At 38.0% G+C, this 15,578-nt stretch overlaps 3 protein-coding genes across 3 annotated transcripts; 2 read left to right on the forward strand and 1 right to left on the reverse strand.

The window, feature by feature from the left end:
* The first annotated feature begins 12 nt into the window (after positions 1–12).
* On the forward strand, positions 13–8,906 carry pcf11 (PCF11 cleavage and polyadenylation factor subunit). The gene is made up of 16 exons (XM_056731027.1): positions 13–377; positions 2,162–2,287; positions 2,590–2,772; positions 2,883–3,044; positions 3,230–4,206; positions 4,285–4,462; positions 4,558–4,792; positions 4,893–6,184; positions 6,276–6,333; positions 6,478–6,591; positions 6,700–6,814; positions 6,921–7,104; positions 7,234–7,389; positions 7,507–7,599; positions 7,779–7,814; positions 8,052–8,906. The coding sequence occupies exons 1-16, from the start codon at positions 210–212 to the stop codon at positions 8,265–8,267; spliced, it is 4,293 nt and encodes a 1,430-aa protein (XP_056587005.1). The 5' UTR covers positions 13–209; the 3' UTR covers positions 8,268–8,906.
* Positions 8,907–9,177: 271 nt separating this feature from the next.
* Positions 9,178–11,834, reverse strand: ccdc90b (coiled-coil domain containing 90B). Its single transcript, XM_056731861.1, has 9 exons — positions 11,447–11,834; positions 11,249–11,368; positions 11,036–11,139; positions 10,843–10,944; positions 10,682–10,723; positions 10,519–10,590; positions 10,391–10,444; positions 10,079–10,193; positions 9,178–9,837 (listed from the first exon to the last, which is right to left on the reverse strand). Exons 1-9 carry the CDS (start codon positions 11,538–11,540, stop codon positions 9,782–9,784), a joined length of 759 nt encoding a protein of 252 aa, XP_056587839.1. The 5' UTR covers positions 11,541–11,834; the 3' UTR covers positions 9,178–9,781.
* A 224-nt stretch (positions 11,835–12,058) lies between these two features.
* Positions 12,059–15,545, forward strand: alg8 (ALG8 alpha-1,3-glucosyltransferase). Its single transcript, XM_056731860.1, has 13 exons — positions 12,059–12,386; positions 12,633–12,711; positions 12,807–13,000; positions 13,099–13,202; positions 13,310–13,377; positions 13,450–13,576; positions 13,655–13,758; positions 13,892–14,012; positions 14,129–14,268; positions 14,500–14,639; positions 14,722–14,819; positions 14,895–14,967; positions 15,062–15,545. The coding sequence occupies exons 1-13, from the start codon at positions 12,298–12,300 to the stop codon at positions 15,294–15,296; spliced, it is 1,572 nt and encodes a 523-aa protein (XP_056587838.1). The 5' UTR covers positions 12,059–12,297; the 3' UTR covers positions 15,297–15,545.
* The last annotated feature ends 33 nt before the right edge of the window (positions 15,546–15,578 follow it).

Consider the following 15,578-nt stretch of genomic DNA (forward strand, 5'->3'; position numbering starts at 1 on the left):
CGTAGTCTCTGTTGAAACACGACGGACATTTTGCTGCGCTGAACAAGAGCAGAATATTTTGCGATAGAAAGGAGACGACGAGAGGAGGCACACCGCGGCGCACAGATGAAACGAAGAGGAAATACAAATGTTTAAGTGGACTGTAACAGCGATTGTTTGTATAATAATTTAAATTGTGTGGCGGCAGCCTTCCACCTAACGGCTCAAAGATGTCGGACGAAAACGCGAGGGAGGACGCCTGTCGCGAGTACCAGTCCTCGCTCGAAGATCTGACTTTCAACAGCAAACCGCACATCAACATGCTCACCATTCTAGCAGAAGAGAACATCCAGTTCACCAAGGATATCGTCGCAATAATTGAAGCACAAATTGCCAAGGTTTTTATGAAAATAGATTTATTTTTGTTTCAGTCATCGTATTGTAGCTCAAAGTGCGGCCAGTTGGTTAGTTGAGCAGCGACATGACATGAGGCCTGTAACATGGCGGCAGCGCGGATTATTCGTTGAACGCACCACATTGTGCAACTCGCCGTAGATATTAGTTTCGACGTTTTATCGCCAACAACAATATTTTACTTGAATTAGAACCGCACATGGAGTTTGAGAAGTCACGACTTGATTTGGCGGTTAACTTTAGTTACGGCACGCCACATTTCCTAGTTACGTTAGGCCAGTTAAAGTCCACATGTTTGTCGGCACGTAGCGTCACAGCTGTTCATAAAGTCTGAGTTAATGTTGACGCACATATAGATTAGTTTATAATAAAACCTATTTATGAAGATATGTTATATGAGAACGAAATTAGCGTGATGGCTTTACATTTAGACAGACCATAAACGACAGCGCATAACGATTCTCACGTGCTAGTCGTAACCAACGTTTTGTTGTGCCCTATCGCCGTCCAAACAATGAATTGGGTTACAGACAATTACATTATTATAAAGCGCAATGTTATTTATGTAACGTTACATTAGATACTTCTAGTTGTCTGTAATGGTAGGAAAGAAAACATTTTTATCGGTTTATGTAATCTGTCCAGTGACTTGAAGTACCCGCTGTTGTCTAGTTGGTTTAAGTTACTTGACACCCATTCTGTAACATTGGGAACTGTCCACGTTTGGCTAACAACACGTTCTTTCATTTGCTATTACATGTAAATGCTCACAAATATGTCCCGTTGTCTGTCTGTAGATATCAGCTTCTATACATGGTTTGCTGCTCATGTACATGGATAGATGGTTAGACTATTGGTTCGCTGAACAGGAATTGCATTGTTTGTTTTGCAACGGCATAGTGTTGCACTAGATTATACATTTCGAGTTTAGTCTTGTTTGGCTGCTCTGTGAATACGAGCATGCCTGGCTTAAAAGTCCTTTAGGATGAATGGCGCACATTTGTATTGTGTATTTTAACCAATAAAGGGTTTGGGGTCTTAGATTTCTGAGTAATTTTCCTCTATTTACTGCAATGTTAATAAATGGTATGCATCTGTGACAATAAACTATGTGAAATGCCTTTTGTCTTCATTTCCCAGTGTATTTTTTGTGGTAAAATGTTTGCTGTATTGATTTCAGTTTAAACTTTTATAAACAAGGCATTGCCAGAGACAACCTCTTCCAGAGTTTTGTCAAACTTCTTTTAAACATTATACAAAACATTTATTTCTGCACTGGGGCATGTTTAAAACAAACTTTTTGTCTGAACTTTACAGTTATGTTAAATGTAATTAAGTGTTTTAACTATTCAAATCTCTGAAAAAAAATCTAAAATTTGAGTTCCTGATAAAATACAAACAAACCGAGGAAGAAGAAAATGGCAGATTTTTCCACCGGAGGGCAAGTTCATGGAACGCTGGTCTGCTTCTAAAATGACAACAGAAAAAAACTGAAACTTGAGTTCTGACAACCTAACAATACCATTTTCTTGATGGACTGGACCTGAAGACTGCACCCTGAAGATTTTTCCCGAAGTTTTTTTTTACTTGGGTACTGGATTTTTCATACTTGCAGAACTTTCCATTGGTTTTCCGAAGAAGTGGATTTTTTTTGCCTGTAATTTTTCTGACCCCAGTTAAATAACCCCAATCCTCAGGAACTAATTTATTGTAGTAATGCATTTCTCCCCTGTTGTTCTCTAAACTTGTCAGTTTTCTATCACTTTAGGCACCTCCTGTTGAGAAGCTTCCCGTTTTGTACTTAGTGGATTCCATAGTGAAGAATGTTGGCGGCGCATACCTTGAAGTGTTTGCTAAGAACCTAGTCAATTCCTTTATTTGTGTATTTGAGAAGGTACATAATTTCTTAAGTTTGTGTCCATGGTGTTACATCTCATTTAACGTCATGTGTTCATTGTACTTATAGAAAAACGATTAATTCCTTTTAATTTTCAAAATGTTACTTGTTATAGTCGAATTATAAATGTTGCTGGGTTTCAATTGTTGAGAAGTTGAAAGTACTCAATTTTTGTTGTCTGTTTTTCTGCCTTGTGTTTAATGTTTTCAATTGTTAAGCCTTTATCATTTTGTCAGTGTTCTGTGGACGTAAATGGAAGAGTCAGATATTCTTTCCCCCTTTCTTTTACGTCACTGCAGGTGGAGGAGGGTACTAGAAAAAGTCTCTTCAAATTGCGTTCCACATGGGAAGAGATTTTCCCTTTGAAGAAGTTGTTTGCACTAGATGTGCGTGTGAACTCCGTAGATCCTGCCTGGCCTATTAAACCGTTGCCCCCAAACGTGAATGCAAGCATTCATGTCAACCCAAAATTCTTAAAGCCGGTAAGCATTAGTTTATGACTATGGTAAGAAGGGTGTGGTTAGGAGTTTTCTATTAGTCCGATGGATACTATTGTGGATTATATGAAATGTACGCTTTTTTCTTTACGTAGACTGAAAAAGTTTCTCCAAAACCCTCCATACCACAACCTCCGGTTCAGAGTTTGACACAAGAGCAGCTGATAAGGCAACAGTTACTTGCCAAGCAAAAGCAGTTGTTAGAACTTCAGCAAAAGAAGATAGAGCTTGAACTTGAGCAAACAAAAGCCCAGTTGGTAAGTGTGAAAGTGCTTAACGTGATTGATTGTTGTATCTGCATAGAAGCTTTAGTTTCTTTTTAGCTTGCTTATATTTAACTATTGAGCATTAGCCATTGTCATTACAAATCTTTTAAGAAATTGACTTTATGCTATGGGTAATGCATTTTTGTAAACCCACATTTTTTGTTTTTGCCCTCAAGGCTGCAAGTCCTGCTGTTGCAGCAAGCCACCATGCGGTTGCCCCAGTACCGATGGTCACTCAAACAGTTCCTACACCCCAGACCAAATCTTGGCTTCCGGCACCTTCAGAGAAGTTGGCAACCAGAGATCCTAGATTAAACAGAATTGGTGGTGGTACAACAAATACTAAGGAACAAGTGACTCAAAAGAAGGAAAGTCTGGTTACTCCAAGTTTTCAGAATACATCTGAAAAAAGAGGACAAGTGGCAACTGAAAGACAGAACAGATTGGACAGGATGAGGATACCAAGAAAGGATAACTCTGCCAATGAGGACAAGGCTAAATTAAAGTCTGTGTCACCAATTGGGAAAGGTAACCTTGCAAAACCCAGAGAAATTGAGTCTCAACATACAAAGGCTGCTGAAATGCATAAAAAGGACCCAAGGCTACATAAGCAGACAAACGACAAGACCGACTCAAAAGAGGAGGTTGTCAGAGAGAAGAAAAGAAGTTCGGAAAAGAAAGACAGGGACGAAGCCCTCAAAACCATGGATCATCCGAAATCCAGAGGCAAGCTTCCCAACGGCTCTTTAAATAAGCACGAAAGACTCGAGACTTTTATAAAACAAGAAATTAAAGCCAAAGCAAATTTTAGAAAAAGGTCCCGGTCAAGGTCGCGTTCACCACCGACGCATTCTCCCAAAAGAAAAGAGAGACGATCATCTCCAAAGAGAAAACCAAGGAGCATTTCTCCACCCTCCAAGTCTGTAAAGCCGAGGCAGTTAAACAAGCATGCACACGATGAGTCTTTTCCACAAACAAGTGTAAGAGATGAACGAAGTACAGCTAAGAAAAGTGTCTCGGAAACAAGACGATCCAAACGGCCTCTTGAGGAAAGAGCTGCTGATCATAAGGATGGGTTGCAGCAGAGAATCTCTGATCACAAAGATCCAAAAGATGGCAAGAGGTGGAGGAGCGGATGGGAGGAAAATAAACAGTAAGTGATTTCCATGCCTAATATTAAACCTAAATATCACTACTGTTGGCTAATCTAAATTTGTTTTTTACAATTTAGTCCTAAGCAGTCAGAGCAAGATCATGGAAGACTGGGCCCACAAAGACACAAGACGTGGAACACTAATCAAAGACCCACCTTACCTCGTATACCTAAACAACATCGCTTGAGTGTTGACAGCAACCTGCAAATACCAGAAGCACTCAATTCTGCAAGCAAGCGAGATCTTTTGAGAAAGGTATGCTTTAACTTTATTAATCAAGTTTAATTTTTGCTTTAACGCCGAAACACAGTTCTCCACAGCATTTCCAAACTGTATGTTTTTCATTTCAGGCGAGCAAAAGGCATGCTGACGGTGAAATATCCAATGAAGAATTCCTCGATGTAGCCCATCAAATAAATCAACTTTTTCAGTATCAGGAGGAAAGGCAGCGCTCTGACTCTTGGGATGACTCATGTGACGAAGGCGTGTACTCATCGAAAAAGAAACCGCAATCCATTACTGATGCCGCGCTTTCTTATCTTGAACATAAATCAAAGTTGAGGAAAACACAGCTCTGTCGTCCAGGTAAAATTTCAAATTAAAATGCCACATTTTTAAAAATAACATTATACATGATTAGACTAGGCTTTAAATTGTCTTCTATTTATGTTTCCAATCCCCATAGTGCAAAAAGAAGACCACTTGCTTGAAAACATTCAATATCCAGATGAACAATACATTGAGGGCTCAGACATGCATAAGAAACCTCACAATGCCACAAAACCTGTCTCAGACCACGATGATCCTAGAAGAACCGACAGGGTGCTGTCAAGCACGCTTTCCACTTTCAGAAATTCCCAGAGCCCAGTCACAGAGCGGGCATCATCGCCTGCTGAAATGGACATGGAAGGAGACATCAGCCCACGTTTTGAAAGTCCCAACAGTGTGCACTCTGGCACAGGCCCAGAGGATGGTCCAATAAATTTGGAAGCTCTTCCGAGACTCGACCTCTTTGTGGAACAGGGCAGGAGCGTATTAAACCTTGGTGACTCTCCAGGACATACACCGACGCTCTCTTCTGAAGGTCCTGCTGCAAAGGTGAATATGCCACGACAGGAGGGACCGAATATGCCTCAACGATTTGATAGATATAAGAGTTCTCAAGCTCCCTATGATGGGGCACCAAGCCACATCAGAGAGCCGCTTTTAGATGGTCCGCCAAGACCTTATACTCCTGCTCGATATGAAGGCAATACGGGTGGATTTGATGGATCGGGCGGTCATGGACCAGTTAGGTTTCCCGGACCTCGATTTGATGCTCCTCGCTTACGGTTTGAAAGACCACCATTTTCCAAAACCCACGAAAGACCTGTGCGATATAACAACCAATCACATAGACCAATGAGGTATGCAGAGACTCATAATATGGTGAGATATGGTGAACCTCAAGGCCCTGTTCATTTCGATCATCCAATGCATCAAAACAGATTCGCTGCTCCTCCAAGGTTCGATAATGCCCCCATGCCAGCGGGTCCACAAGGATTTGATGAATCAAGGTTTCAAGTTAGACCAATGAATTATGATGACCAGCAAGGTGCTGTTAGATTTGATAATCCGACAGGTGGAATGCCGTTTGAAAACCCACTGCAGTCAGAATCAATAAGATTTGATGGACCGCCCACCATGCCTAGATATGACCAACAAGGCCCCCCGAGATTCTGTGGTCCAAACATCCAAAATCAACTGAGATCACAGGAGCCGACTATGTATGATCAGTCACAAGGGCAGGGTCTTATGATGAACTCTGCCCTACCACCACCTAATTTCAATGTGCCGCCCATGAACTCATTCGGAGGCCCACCCCAGCAGTTCCCCATGCAGCCGGGTGTTTCGCAAGCATCAACCTTCAGCGTGCCAGGTGCAACGTCATATAGACCTCCGTTATCTGGTCCAGGTGGTGCAAATGTTCCTCAGCCTGTAAGTACCAAGATACTGACTGACCTTTGATAGCCGTGTACTCTGAAAAGCAATACAGTATTGATGCATTTGTTGTTTTGTGTATTTTCAGATTATGGGAGCTCCAAATCAGCCCTTTATACCACAAAACCAGCTACCCTTCCCACCTGGTAGGGGGATTCTTTATGGAAATATCCTAGAAGCGTGTAAACTGTATAAACTTTACACAAATTTGTGTTTTTTTTTCTGCTGATTGCTGTTGTTTGCTTTGCATTTATGCTGTAATAAATGTATAATGATTTGGATTTTTTCAGCTCCCCAATTTACACAGCCCGAGCAATTTAGGCAAATAGATGTGAATGACCTGTTCTCAAAACTTCTGATGAAAGGAATTATACAAGCTCCACAGACAGATACAACAACTGCTGGTTTGCATCCTACTTATTAATACACATTGTTATATGTAGTGCAATTACTTATACTTCACTATTACAGTATAAATAACCCATTTGCAATTTTTTCTAATTAATATTTAGACTCCCCCTCAGCAAGTCAGACTATGGCTGTGCCTGAAGAAGAGGAAGAGGAGGAACAGGAGGAGGAAGATGATGTCCCGGACATGACTGGCTTTGTTTTGGATGACATGAAACAGTATGTATACAGTTTGTAACACTTTGGTTTCATCTTGTTGATGTTTAAATCGATCATGTGTAAAACCTAAAGATTTGTTTGCAAATCGATTCATTTCACTTTACAGGAGACACGACAGTGTGGTCACCAAACTCTATACTGGAATCCAGTGCTATTCCTGTGGCATGCGGTTTAAAGCATCTCAGACGGACATCTATGCGGATCATTTGGACTGGCATTACAGACAGAACCGTTCTGAGAAGGACATCAGTAGGAAAGTTACACATCGGAGGTGGTACTACAGCCTGACGGTGAGACAGAAACAATCCACATCAATGTTGTATATTGGATTTAAAAACTGCATTTGTCAATTCCTGAAATGGGGATCTTTCAACAAGGTATTTTGAAAACTGGACATAAAAGCAATGCTGTGTTTTTAGGATTGGATTGAGTTTGAGGAAATTGCAGATCTCGAGGAGAGGGCAAAAAGTCAGTTCTTTGAAAAGGTTCATGAGGAGGTTGTACAGAAAACTCAGGAAGCTGCAAAAGAGAGAGAGTTCCAAAGCGTGAAGGCTGCTGCTGATGTTGTCCATGAGGTGAGATGGTAGCATATGACCATAGACATGTCATTATTCCAAGGAAAACAATGAATCTGACTGTATTTCTTCGTTTGCCTATTTATTCATCTCTCCATCGTTGTTGTTTACCACCAGTTATGTGAGATTTGCCAGGAACAGTTTGAGATGTACTGGGAGGAGGAAGAGGAGGAGTGGCATCTGAAGAATGCCATCAGAGCTGATGAAAAGGTAAGAATTATGGTGATGAAAATAGGATGTCGTCGGTGCCAAGTGGTCCAGTGGACTGTGCACCGACATATTGTGCAGTAGTTCGAAGTTCATGTTTTATTAGTGGTTGCCATGATTTATTTTAAAAGGAAATACTAAGGTGTTGTTATACTATGGTGTTTATTATCTTTCCTTTTCAGACATATCATCCATCATGTTACGAAGACTACAAAAATGTAAGTGTTAGTTTGTGCTGTCTAAGTTCATAGTTTAACACAAGGGGAATGCTAATCTTAATGCGGTCTCTTAACATATTTCACAATTAATTCTTATAATTGTTTACTATTGAAGTCGCATGGCTGACACTACTGTTCGTGGGGTTTTTAGATTGAGTTTTTTATGTGAAAAGGAATATAAAATGTTCTCCTCAATATAAAAATGAAAATTGATCAAACTCTTCCCTTGTTTTTTAGACAAACTCCTTTGTGGATTGCACACCCTCGCCCAATAAAATGCTTACAGAAAACCCTTTGACAGCTTTTCTGAAGCAGGAGCAGGGCGATGAGGAGACCTCATGCTCCAGTATTAAAGAAGAACCCACTGAGGACGGTACGGATGCACCCACGGTAAAGGAGGAAGTTCAGGTTAAGTTGGAAGAAGAATCAGAAACCAGTGCAATTATTTTCTAACTATGCTGCTCTAAAGCCACCCCTTGTGGTCTTTTGTGTTTTTGTAAAGAAGGATATTTTTATATTCCAGAGCTCTGGGGCCGGGACCTCAGCTAGATGTTAAATACATTTTTGTATTTGTATTTGCCTGCAGAATTCAGGTATTTTTGCCATGTGAATGCCCAATGAAATGTACTTCAAAAGATGTATCTTTGGGGAAATGTATATGTATAATTTAATTTATAAATAAAGATATTTTTGGTATTCTTTGTGTAGTATTGATAAACCAAGGTTTGGGAAAAACTTTTTTTGTTTTCATGGGAAATGGTAAACGATGAAAAGATGGAAAATTACATTTTTTGTTTTCCCACCCTAAAACAAGGGGGTTAACAATTTTCAGTAGTCGGTAATTGTGTAAATTAGGGGTTGGGGCTTATTGTAAATGATTAATAGGTGTTGGTTCATTACTTTGAGAATATTCAAACAGTTTCCCTGACCTCAATGTGTAAATAGTTATCTCGGTTTATTACTGTATTTGAGTAATAGATGTTTAGTTAAAAAAAAAACAGGGTGTCTTTTTCCTTTTTGCAGAGGTTCAAAGGGCAGTTTTACTTTATGCAGAATATTCAATAAAAAAATAAATCTGAGGAAGAAATAGTGTCTTGTGTGAAAAGTGATTATCGTGTGCTTTTTGACTCATTTGAATTTGTCTGTTTTATCTATAATCCTTAATAAAGTTTTAATGGTGAATAAATATTCTTTGTCTATTCTTTCAACAGCATCAACACATGTTCACTAGGAAATAATTTAATATTGCATTGGTTTGTCTAGTTAGTTTATAAAGTTTACCAATTGGTTAATGATTTTATTAGAAGTAAGCAAATCACACCTGTATAATGAGTGTGTAAATGGAAAAACAAAAAAACAAACGGACATTTAAATTTGATTTTATTTTCTTAAAAAGCCAACCAGTCGGACAAAAGCCATGAGTTCAAGCTTCTATATAAGCCCTGCCAGACAGATGCACTAGATGCATGATATAGATAGTAAAGGGGCCTCTTCTGCACCACTTCAGTCTATGAATAAATTCACAGAGCAAGAATTACTACCAACTGCAAGTAGGAATAGCTAAATAAAAATTTACTAAACGTTGCCTGCATCTTGAGCAAGTTATCTGGGCCAGAAACTCTGTTGACAATACATTCATGCTGTAGAGCCAAATGAGAACTAAAACAAGAAAAAGTCATGGTAGAACTTTTGTGATTCAATATAGCTGGAATATCAGAAAAATTACTGCAATATTATAGACAGAATCTAGTCACATATACAGTATTGTACAAGCCGAATTGTCATATTGTCCTTTTCTTTTAACAGTTTGTCATTTTCCATTGTTGACTTCTAGTTGATTCTTTATAAAAAAACAATCCATTTATGTAACGGCTGAAATGTCATATAAAAAAAACTGCATTAGATTAAAACAAGAGTTCTAATAACATTTTAGATAAATCCTCTGAAGGTCTTTTCAAAAGTGAGAATTATTTCCACAGGCGATAGAAACCTAATGCAATTGCCAAGCAGGTGAAGATGCATGCTGTAAAAACAATACACAAAATGTCAAATTAAACATGTTCTTATGTTTAAGCATGCATACCAGAATGTTACAAATACATATAAATTGCATCAAGATATTGAAAGAGGGTGCTTCATTTGTTTATTTGTTATCAGGTTCAGTGTCATAGCAAACAAAGTAAATCAGAAGAAAGATATATGTCTAATTAACATTAAATCGCTGATTGAAAAGTATATCTATGAAGAGTATCTTGAATGCCTACCTGCAAGATATTGAATCGTTTGTAGTTTTAGTGATTCCAGGAGTGTCTTCAAAGAGGCTACTTGTATGTCTATTTTCCTTGAAGTTTCCCCAGCTTCGTTTTCTATTTGTACATTCTGAAAAAATGTGAGAATTGTTTTCTGTCCTTAATAAACAGTCATCTTTGTGAACAAGAAGTGATTGACGTATCATTTTGGTTTTCAATACACTTTTTAGTATTTTTAAGTATCTAGATCTAAATGCTTCGATCTTCTCAAAACTTTAATGATCATTGCTGCTTAAAAACATTATGATCATTATTTTTAAACCTTACCTGTTTTTGAAACTCCGTTCTAACCTCCATTAAGTTCTTTTCTTGATCTGTAAACTACCACAAAAAGAAATTAAACCGTATTTCAAAAATATAAATCATAAAAACAAATTTAGCATCCACACACTTACCATGTCAGTGACTCTACTCCGCTCCAGATTAATGTCTAACTTTGCATCAGCTCTGAGTCTTTGACTCTCTTCCTTCAATGTAAAGTCACAAAAAAATCAACCTATTATTGGACAACCAAGGCATTTCAAAGTCATTATTTATATTCACATAACCTTTACTTACCAGTAATCTGTTCCTTATTTGTTCCAGCTCTGTTTTCATTTTCTGAGTGTGAATTTTTTAAAGAAAAACATTAAATACTGCACATTTCAGATTATATCATGAACATCATAGGTTTCACATTATTTTTGTCTGTGCTCTGCAAGTTTAAAATTTGTCCTTACAACATTTTCTGAACGCAAGTTGGCAAATTCGCTCTTCTCCAGGATAACCATATCCTTTCTGATAGAGTCCAGATGAGCCATAATTTGTTGAAGAGCTATTTCCTAACACAGGAAAGATGGGGAAGAAACCTTACCGTTACACACATGTTCATCAGTACATGTTGCTGCCAGAACTTCTATTCTCCTGCCTTACCTGATGGTTTCCTGTGACCATATCTCTGTATACAATGTCCATATTGGCTGTGGTAAGTGTCACCAGTGCTGTTACGATCACTTCAGCCTGCCTTTTCTCAAAGCCTAAACCCATTGTAAAATGAATAGTCTTACTGTTATGGACTTTTCTTAATGTATATACAGTATCACATATGGTGTATACATATACACTATACACATCCAGCAAACATACCACTTGATTCCAGCTCTTTAACAAGCGCATGGGAGTCAAACGTCAGTTTCCTCTGATCCAATGGCATTAACTCCACTTTTCTCACATCATATGTCTTGTAAGCAGTAGTTGGGTGGAACCCTAAAGGATCAAAATTGAAAACACGTCTGTAAACCTTTGAAATGTTCAATGTGTATAAAGTTGATGTGTAAAACTTACCTCTCTGTTGACACGCTGGCGCGTTGAGATGATGTAATTTTAATAGTCTGGAGAACTGATAATGTCTGCGCATAAACACTCCCCAGCATGACATTGTGAAATGTTTATATATATTTATGGCTAAACTCAACGATGAGACGATAAATATTTGAGCTGGGAAGGAAACTTTTGCGTCTTTGCCCTTGATTCTGTACCATCGATGCCGTACAAAACATTACTAGAAAGAACAACCCTCTCGTGTCTCTCTCCTCGCGCTCTGTCATTCAGGACAAGTGACAGTATTCAGGGTCAAATCGATGAGCAATGCCTCACTTCAATCTTGTTCTTTTGGGATATTATTTCCTGGGTCGAACCTCTTGCGTGACGTTGCGATAGTATTGTAAAGGAGGAGTTATTGATGAAATGGGCGGGGTTTTGAGTCGTTACAAAGTTAAATACGTCTACGACATTTTAAAGATGTTATTTTAACTCATCCTTGTGCATTTTAAAGTAACCTTTTTAAAGCAAACTTGTCATTTGTATTATTCAGGGGTAATTTACAGTCCAGACCGTTGCTGATCGAGAGGCTTAAAATCGATACCACGTGGTATATGTTGTTTTTCTCAGCACTTATGAGAGTTGGCTAATCGCAGTAGTTTATGATGACTGGATAGAAAAGTTAAGTTATTTTTTGTAAGGTATCATTAAGTGAAATAAAATATTTTATAATATAATATGTTTATTATATAAAAGTCTTGCGTTTTAAACAAATCCTACATTTTACATCCAAGGCTCTCCCCTGGTGGATAAAAAGGTTATTGCTGTCCACGTTTGCTTTTTAAATAAAGTTTTCTTTACTTTAAGAAGCTGTCATGGCAGCGTCCATGACTACCGATCAGAGCTGTTTTTTTGCTCTGGCTCTCGGAGTTTCCTTTCTCAAATGTCTCTTAGTAAATGCCTAGTAAGTTTGCCTCACATTATACCATTTTTATTGTATATGACACCACACTGATATGTAAAACTCGTTGATATTTCACATCTACGAGCGAATGCGGAACACTCATTCTGCTTACCTTTCAAACAAGAGGATTTTTTTATAATAATTGAATCTGAAAACACCGCACGATGCAAATACTGATGCTTTACTTTCTTATAAACCACAGGTCATATATATACAAACTTGTCATTTTAAATCCTTGTCTTTTAGCCACTCTACGGATTTTGAGGTGCATAGGAACTGGCTTGCCCTTACACACAGTCTTCCAGTATCACAGTGGTATTATGAGGTATACACAACCTTTCAATGTTTGACAATAATAGGAAAATTCTGCCTAAGGCTTGTATCATAAAATGTGAAGATGGTTTATTTTCATATTTTCAGGCTACATCTGAGTGGACGTTGGACTATCCTCCGCTGTTTGCTTGGTTTGAATATGGACTTTCTCATATTGCCAGATTTTTTGATAAAGAAATGCTGGTTGTTCAGAATCTGAATTACGCAAGTGCTGCCACAGTACTTTTCCAAAGACTGTCAGTTATTGTGGCTGATGCTCTCCTTTTTTACGGAGTTAAAGAGTATGTATTGTCTTTTTATAATAATTACACTTTCCGATGTATCTTTGCACACCTTGTCAAATTTTTTGGTTATATTTAAGTGTTTTATTTTATTTCAGGTGCTGCAATTGTTTGCAAGATGGCAAGGGAAAATACCTTTTTGGGAAGTCCTCCATCCTTGCAGTGTTGTTGATGTGGAACTTTGGGCTTTTAATTGTTGATCGTATCCTTGGGAAAAGGACATATTTCTAAATCTAAAATGAAGTTAGGCATGCACGGCCTCAGATTAGATTTACATGAACTGAATATCCCTTGACTAATTTTCTGCAGATATTCATTTCCAATATAATGGCTTCCTGTTTGGTGTTCTTCTTCTATCAATAGCAAGACATTTTCAGGTATTTGTGGTCATTTTTGTTGGCTGAGTTGTTTTTAAGTTTTTATTAATAAATATATTTTTGTATCAACAGAATCGACACTTAGAGGGGGCCTTTCTGTTTTCTATACTTTTAAACTTGAAGCATATATATCTGTACATTGCCCCTGCATATGGAATCTTCCTGCTGAGATGCTTTTGCTTCACCAAGAACAATGCAGGTGATAATTCATCTTTGTCAGCATGCTTGAAAGACAATATAATGAGAAAACTAGATTTTTATTTATTTATTTTTTTAGATGGTTCTCTGCAGTGGAGAAGTTTCAGTCCTTTGCGATTGATAGCACTCGGAACAATTGTTGTGTCTACTTTTGCAGTGTCATTTGGACCATTCATAGCCCTGGTTTGTTGCAGATATTTCATTTGGATTTAATGTGATTATTAAGAGCTCCGTACAAGTTTAGCTTACAATACAAAATATAGTTGAAATGTTGAATTGCATTTTATAATTGTTTCATTTTATTCATCTTTTAAAGGGCCAGCTTCCACAAGTCCTGTCTCGACTGTTCCCTTTCAAGCGTGGACTTTGTCATGCATACTGGGCACCAAACATCTGGACACTTTACAATATTGCAGACAAAGCTTTTTCCATTCTGGGTTTGTTAATTTTAAAGCTCTACCATACAGCTTTACACATTTTTTGTAATTATGAATCTGTTGGATGTTGACTTCTTGTTCTTTTTATACTCGCTGGGATAAATGAATTTGCTCAGGTGTGAAATTCAAACTGCTTGATATCACCAAACTTCCCAAAGCCTCAATGACTGGTGGTCTTGTTCAAGAATTTCAGCACTCCGTACTTCCTTCAGTCTCTCCTTTAGCAACCCTTGTGTGTACATTACTGTCAATCCTGGTAAGTTCTTTTTTCAACTTGGTCTTGGTCTGGTTTTATCCATGTCTATACAGGCAGGGTCTTTATATTTGAAATATGGCCCCTCTGTGTACTGTTCTGGGAAATTAACATCAATAGTACCTGCATATAGTCCTGCATAAAGCTAGTGTAAATAAAGAGAGAACGTTGATAACAAGATGTGCTTTACTGCAATGAAAATGTAATTGCAAAATGTTACTTTGTCCATTGTAGCCTGCTCTTTTCAAGATATGGCATAGACCTGATGGAGCAAGAGGATTCTTACGCTCTCTTGTTTTATGTGCCCTTGGATCTTTCATGTTTGGTTGGCATGTACACGAAAAGGCCATTCTGCTGGCTATACTTCCTTTGAGGTGATGATCTAATGATATTTTATGCATAAGCATGCATGAAGCAGTCCAACTACTTTTACGAAAACAGTTTTATGTTTTTTAGTTTGCTTGCAGTGGAGAGCAGGGAAGATGCCAGGATTTTTCTTATACTCAGTACAACAGGGCATTTTTCACTATTTCCCCTCCTATTCACAACACAAGGTAGGTGTCCTTAAGAAAACATAACAAGCGTTTGTTTCAATGCTTATTTTAATTGTGGTCTTATCTTTATTCCAGAATTACCCATCAAAATCTTTCTCATGTTGATCTTCACAATCTTCAGTTTAACTTCATTGAAAAAGCTATTCAGGTCAGTGCCTAAAATATAATATATTATAAAATATGACCCTGATTGCCCTTTTACATGAACATGCATTCATGTGTACTATTAATGGGTTTTTCAGGAAGGAAGGAGCTCTGGTGAGCACACTGGAATCAGTGTATCTTTTGGGTTTGATTCCTCTGGAACTCATCTGTGAGTTTGTTTATCCCCTGACTGTCTGGCAGAAGACTTTCCCCTTCCTACCTCTGATGCTGACCTCTGTTTACTGTGCGCTGGGAGTGACATATTCCTTCATCAGACTGTATATAACATTGCTGACGTGTTCAAACTCCATAAACAAAGTGAAAATCCAGTAAATTGTGCAATTCAGTTGCTGCGGGTTAGACACTGAGATCCAACGTTATTCAACATATTGAAGGGCTGTTTTTAATGAGTTTAATGTTTTCTTTTCTGATGAAGATCTTTGGGAAAGGTTCCTTCTTGGAAATAGTTTGATATGGTTTAGGGATATGCGTAGCTATGTATTAGCATAGGCTATGGAAACAAATGTCTATTTTTGTAATGTGCTTTTGTAAATTTTTTAGATAAACTTTTCTCTACAGACAGTGTTTGGATTTCATTTTACTCAACATTTCTAA

Source organism: Triplophysa dalaica, chromosome 19, assembly GCF_015846415.1.
Source record: "Triplophysa dalaica isolate WHDGS20190420 chromosome 19, ASM1584641v1, whole genome shotgun sequence".
NCBI lineage: Eukaryota > Metazoa > Chordata > Actinopteri > Cypriniformes > Nemacheilidae > Triplophysa > Triplophysa dalaica.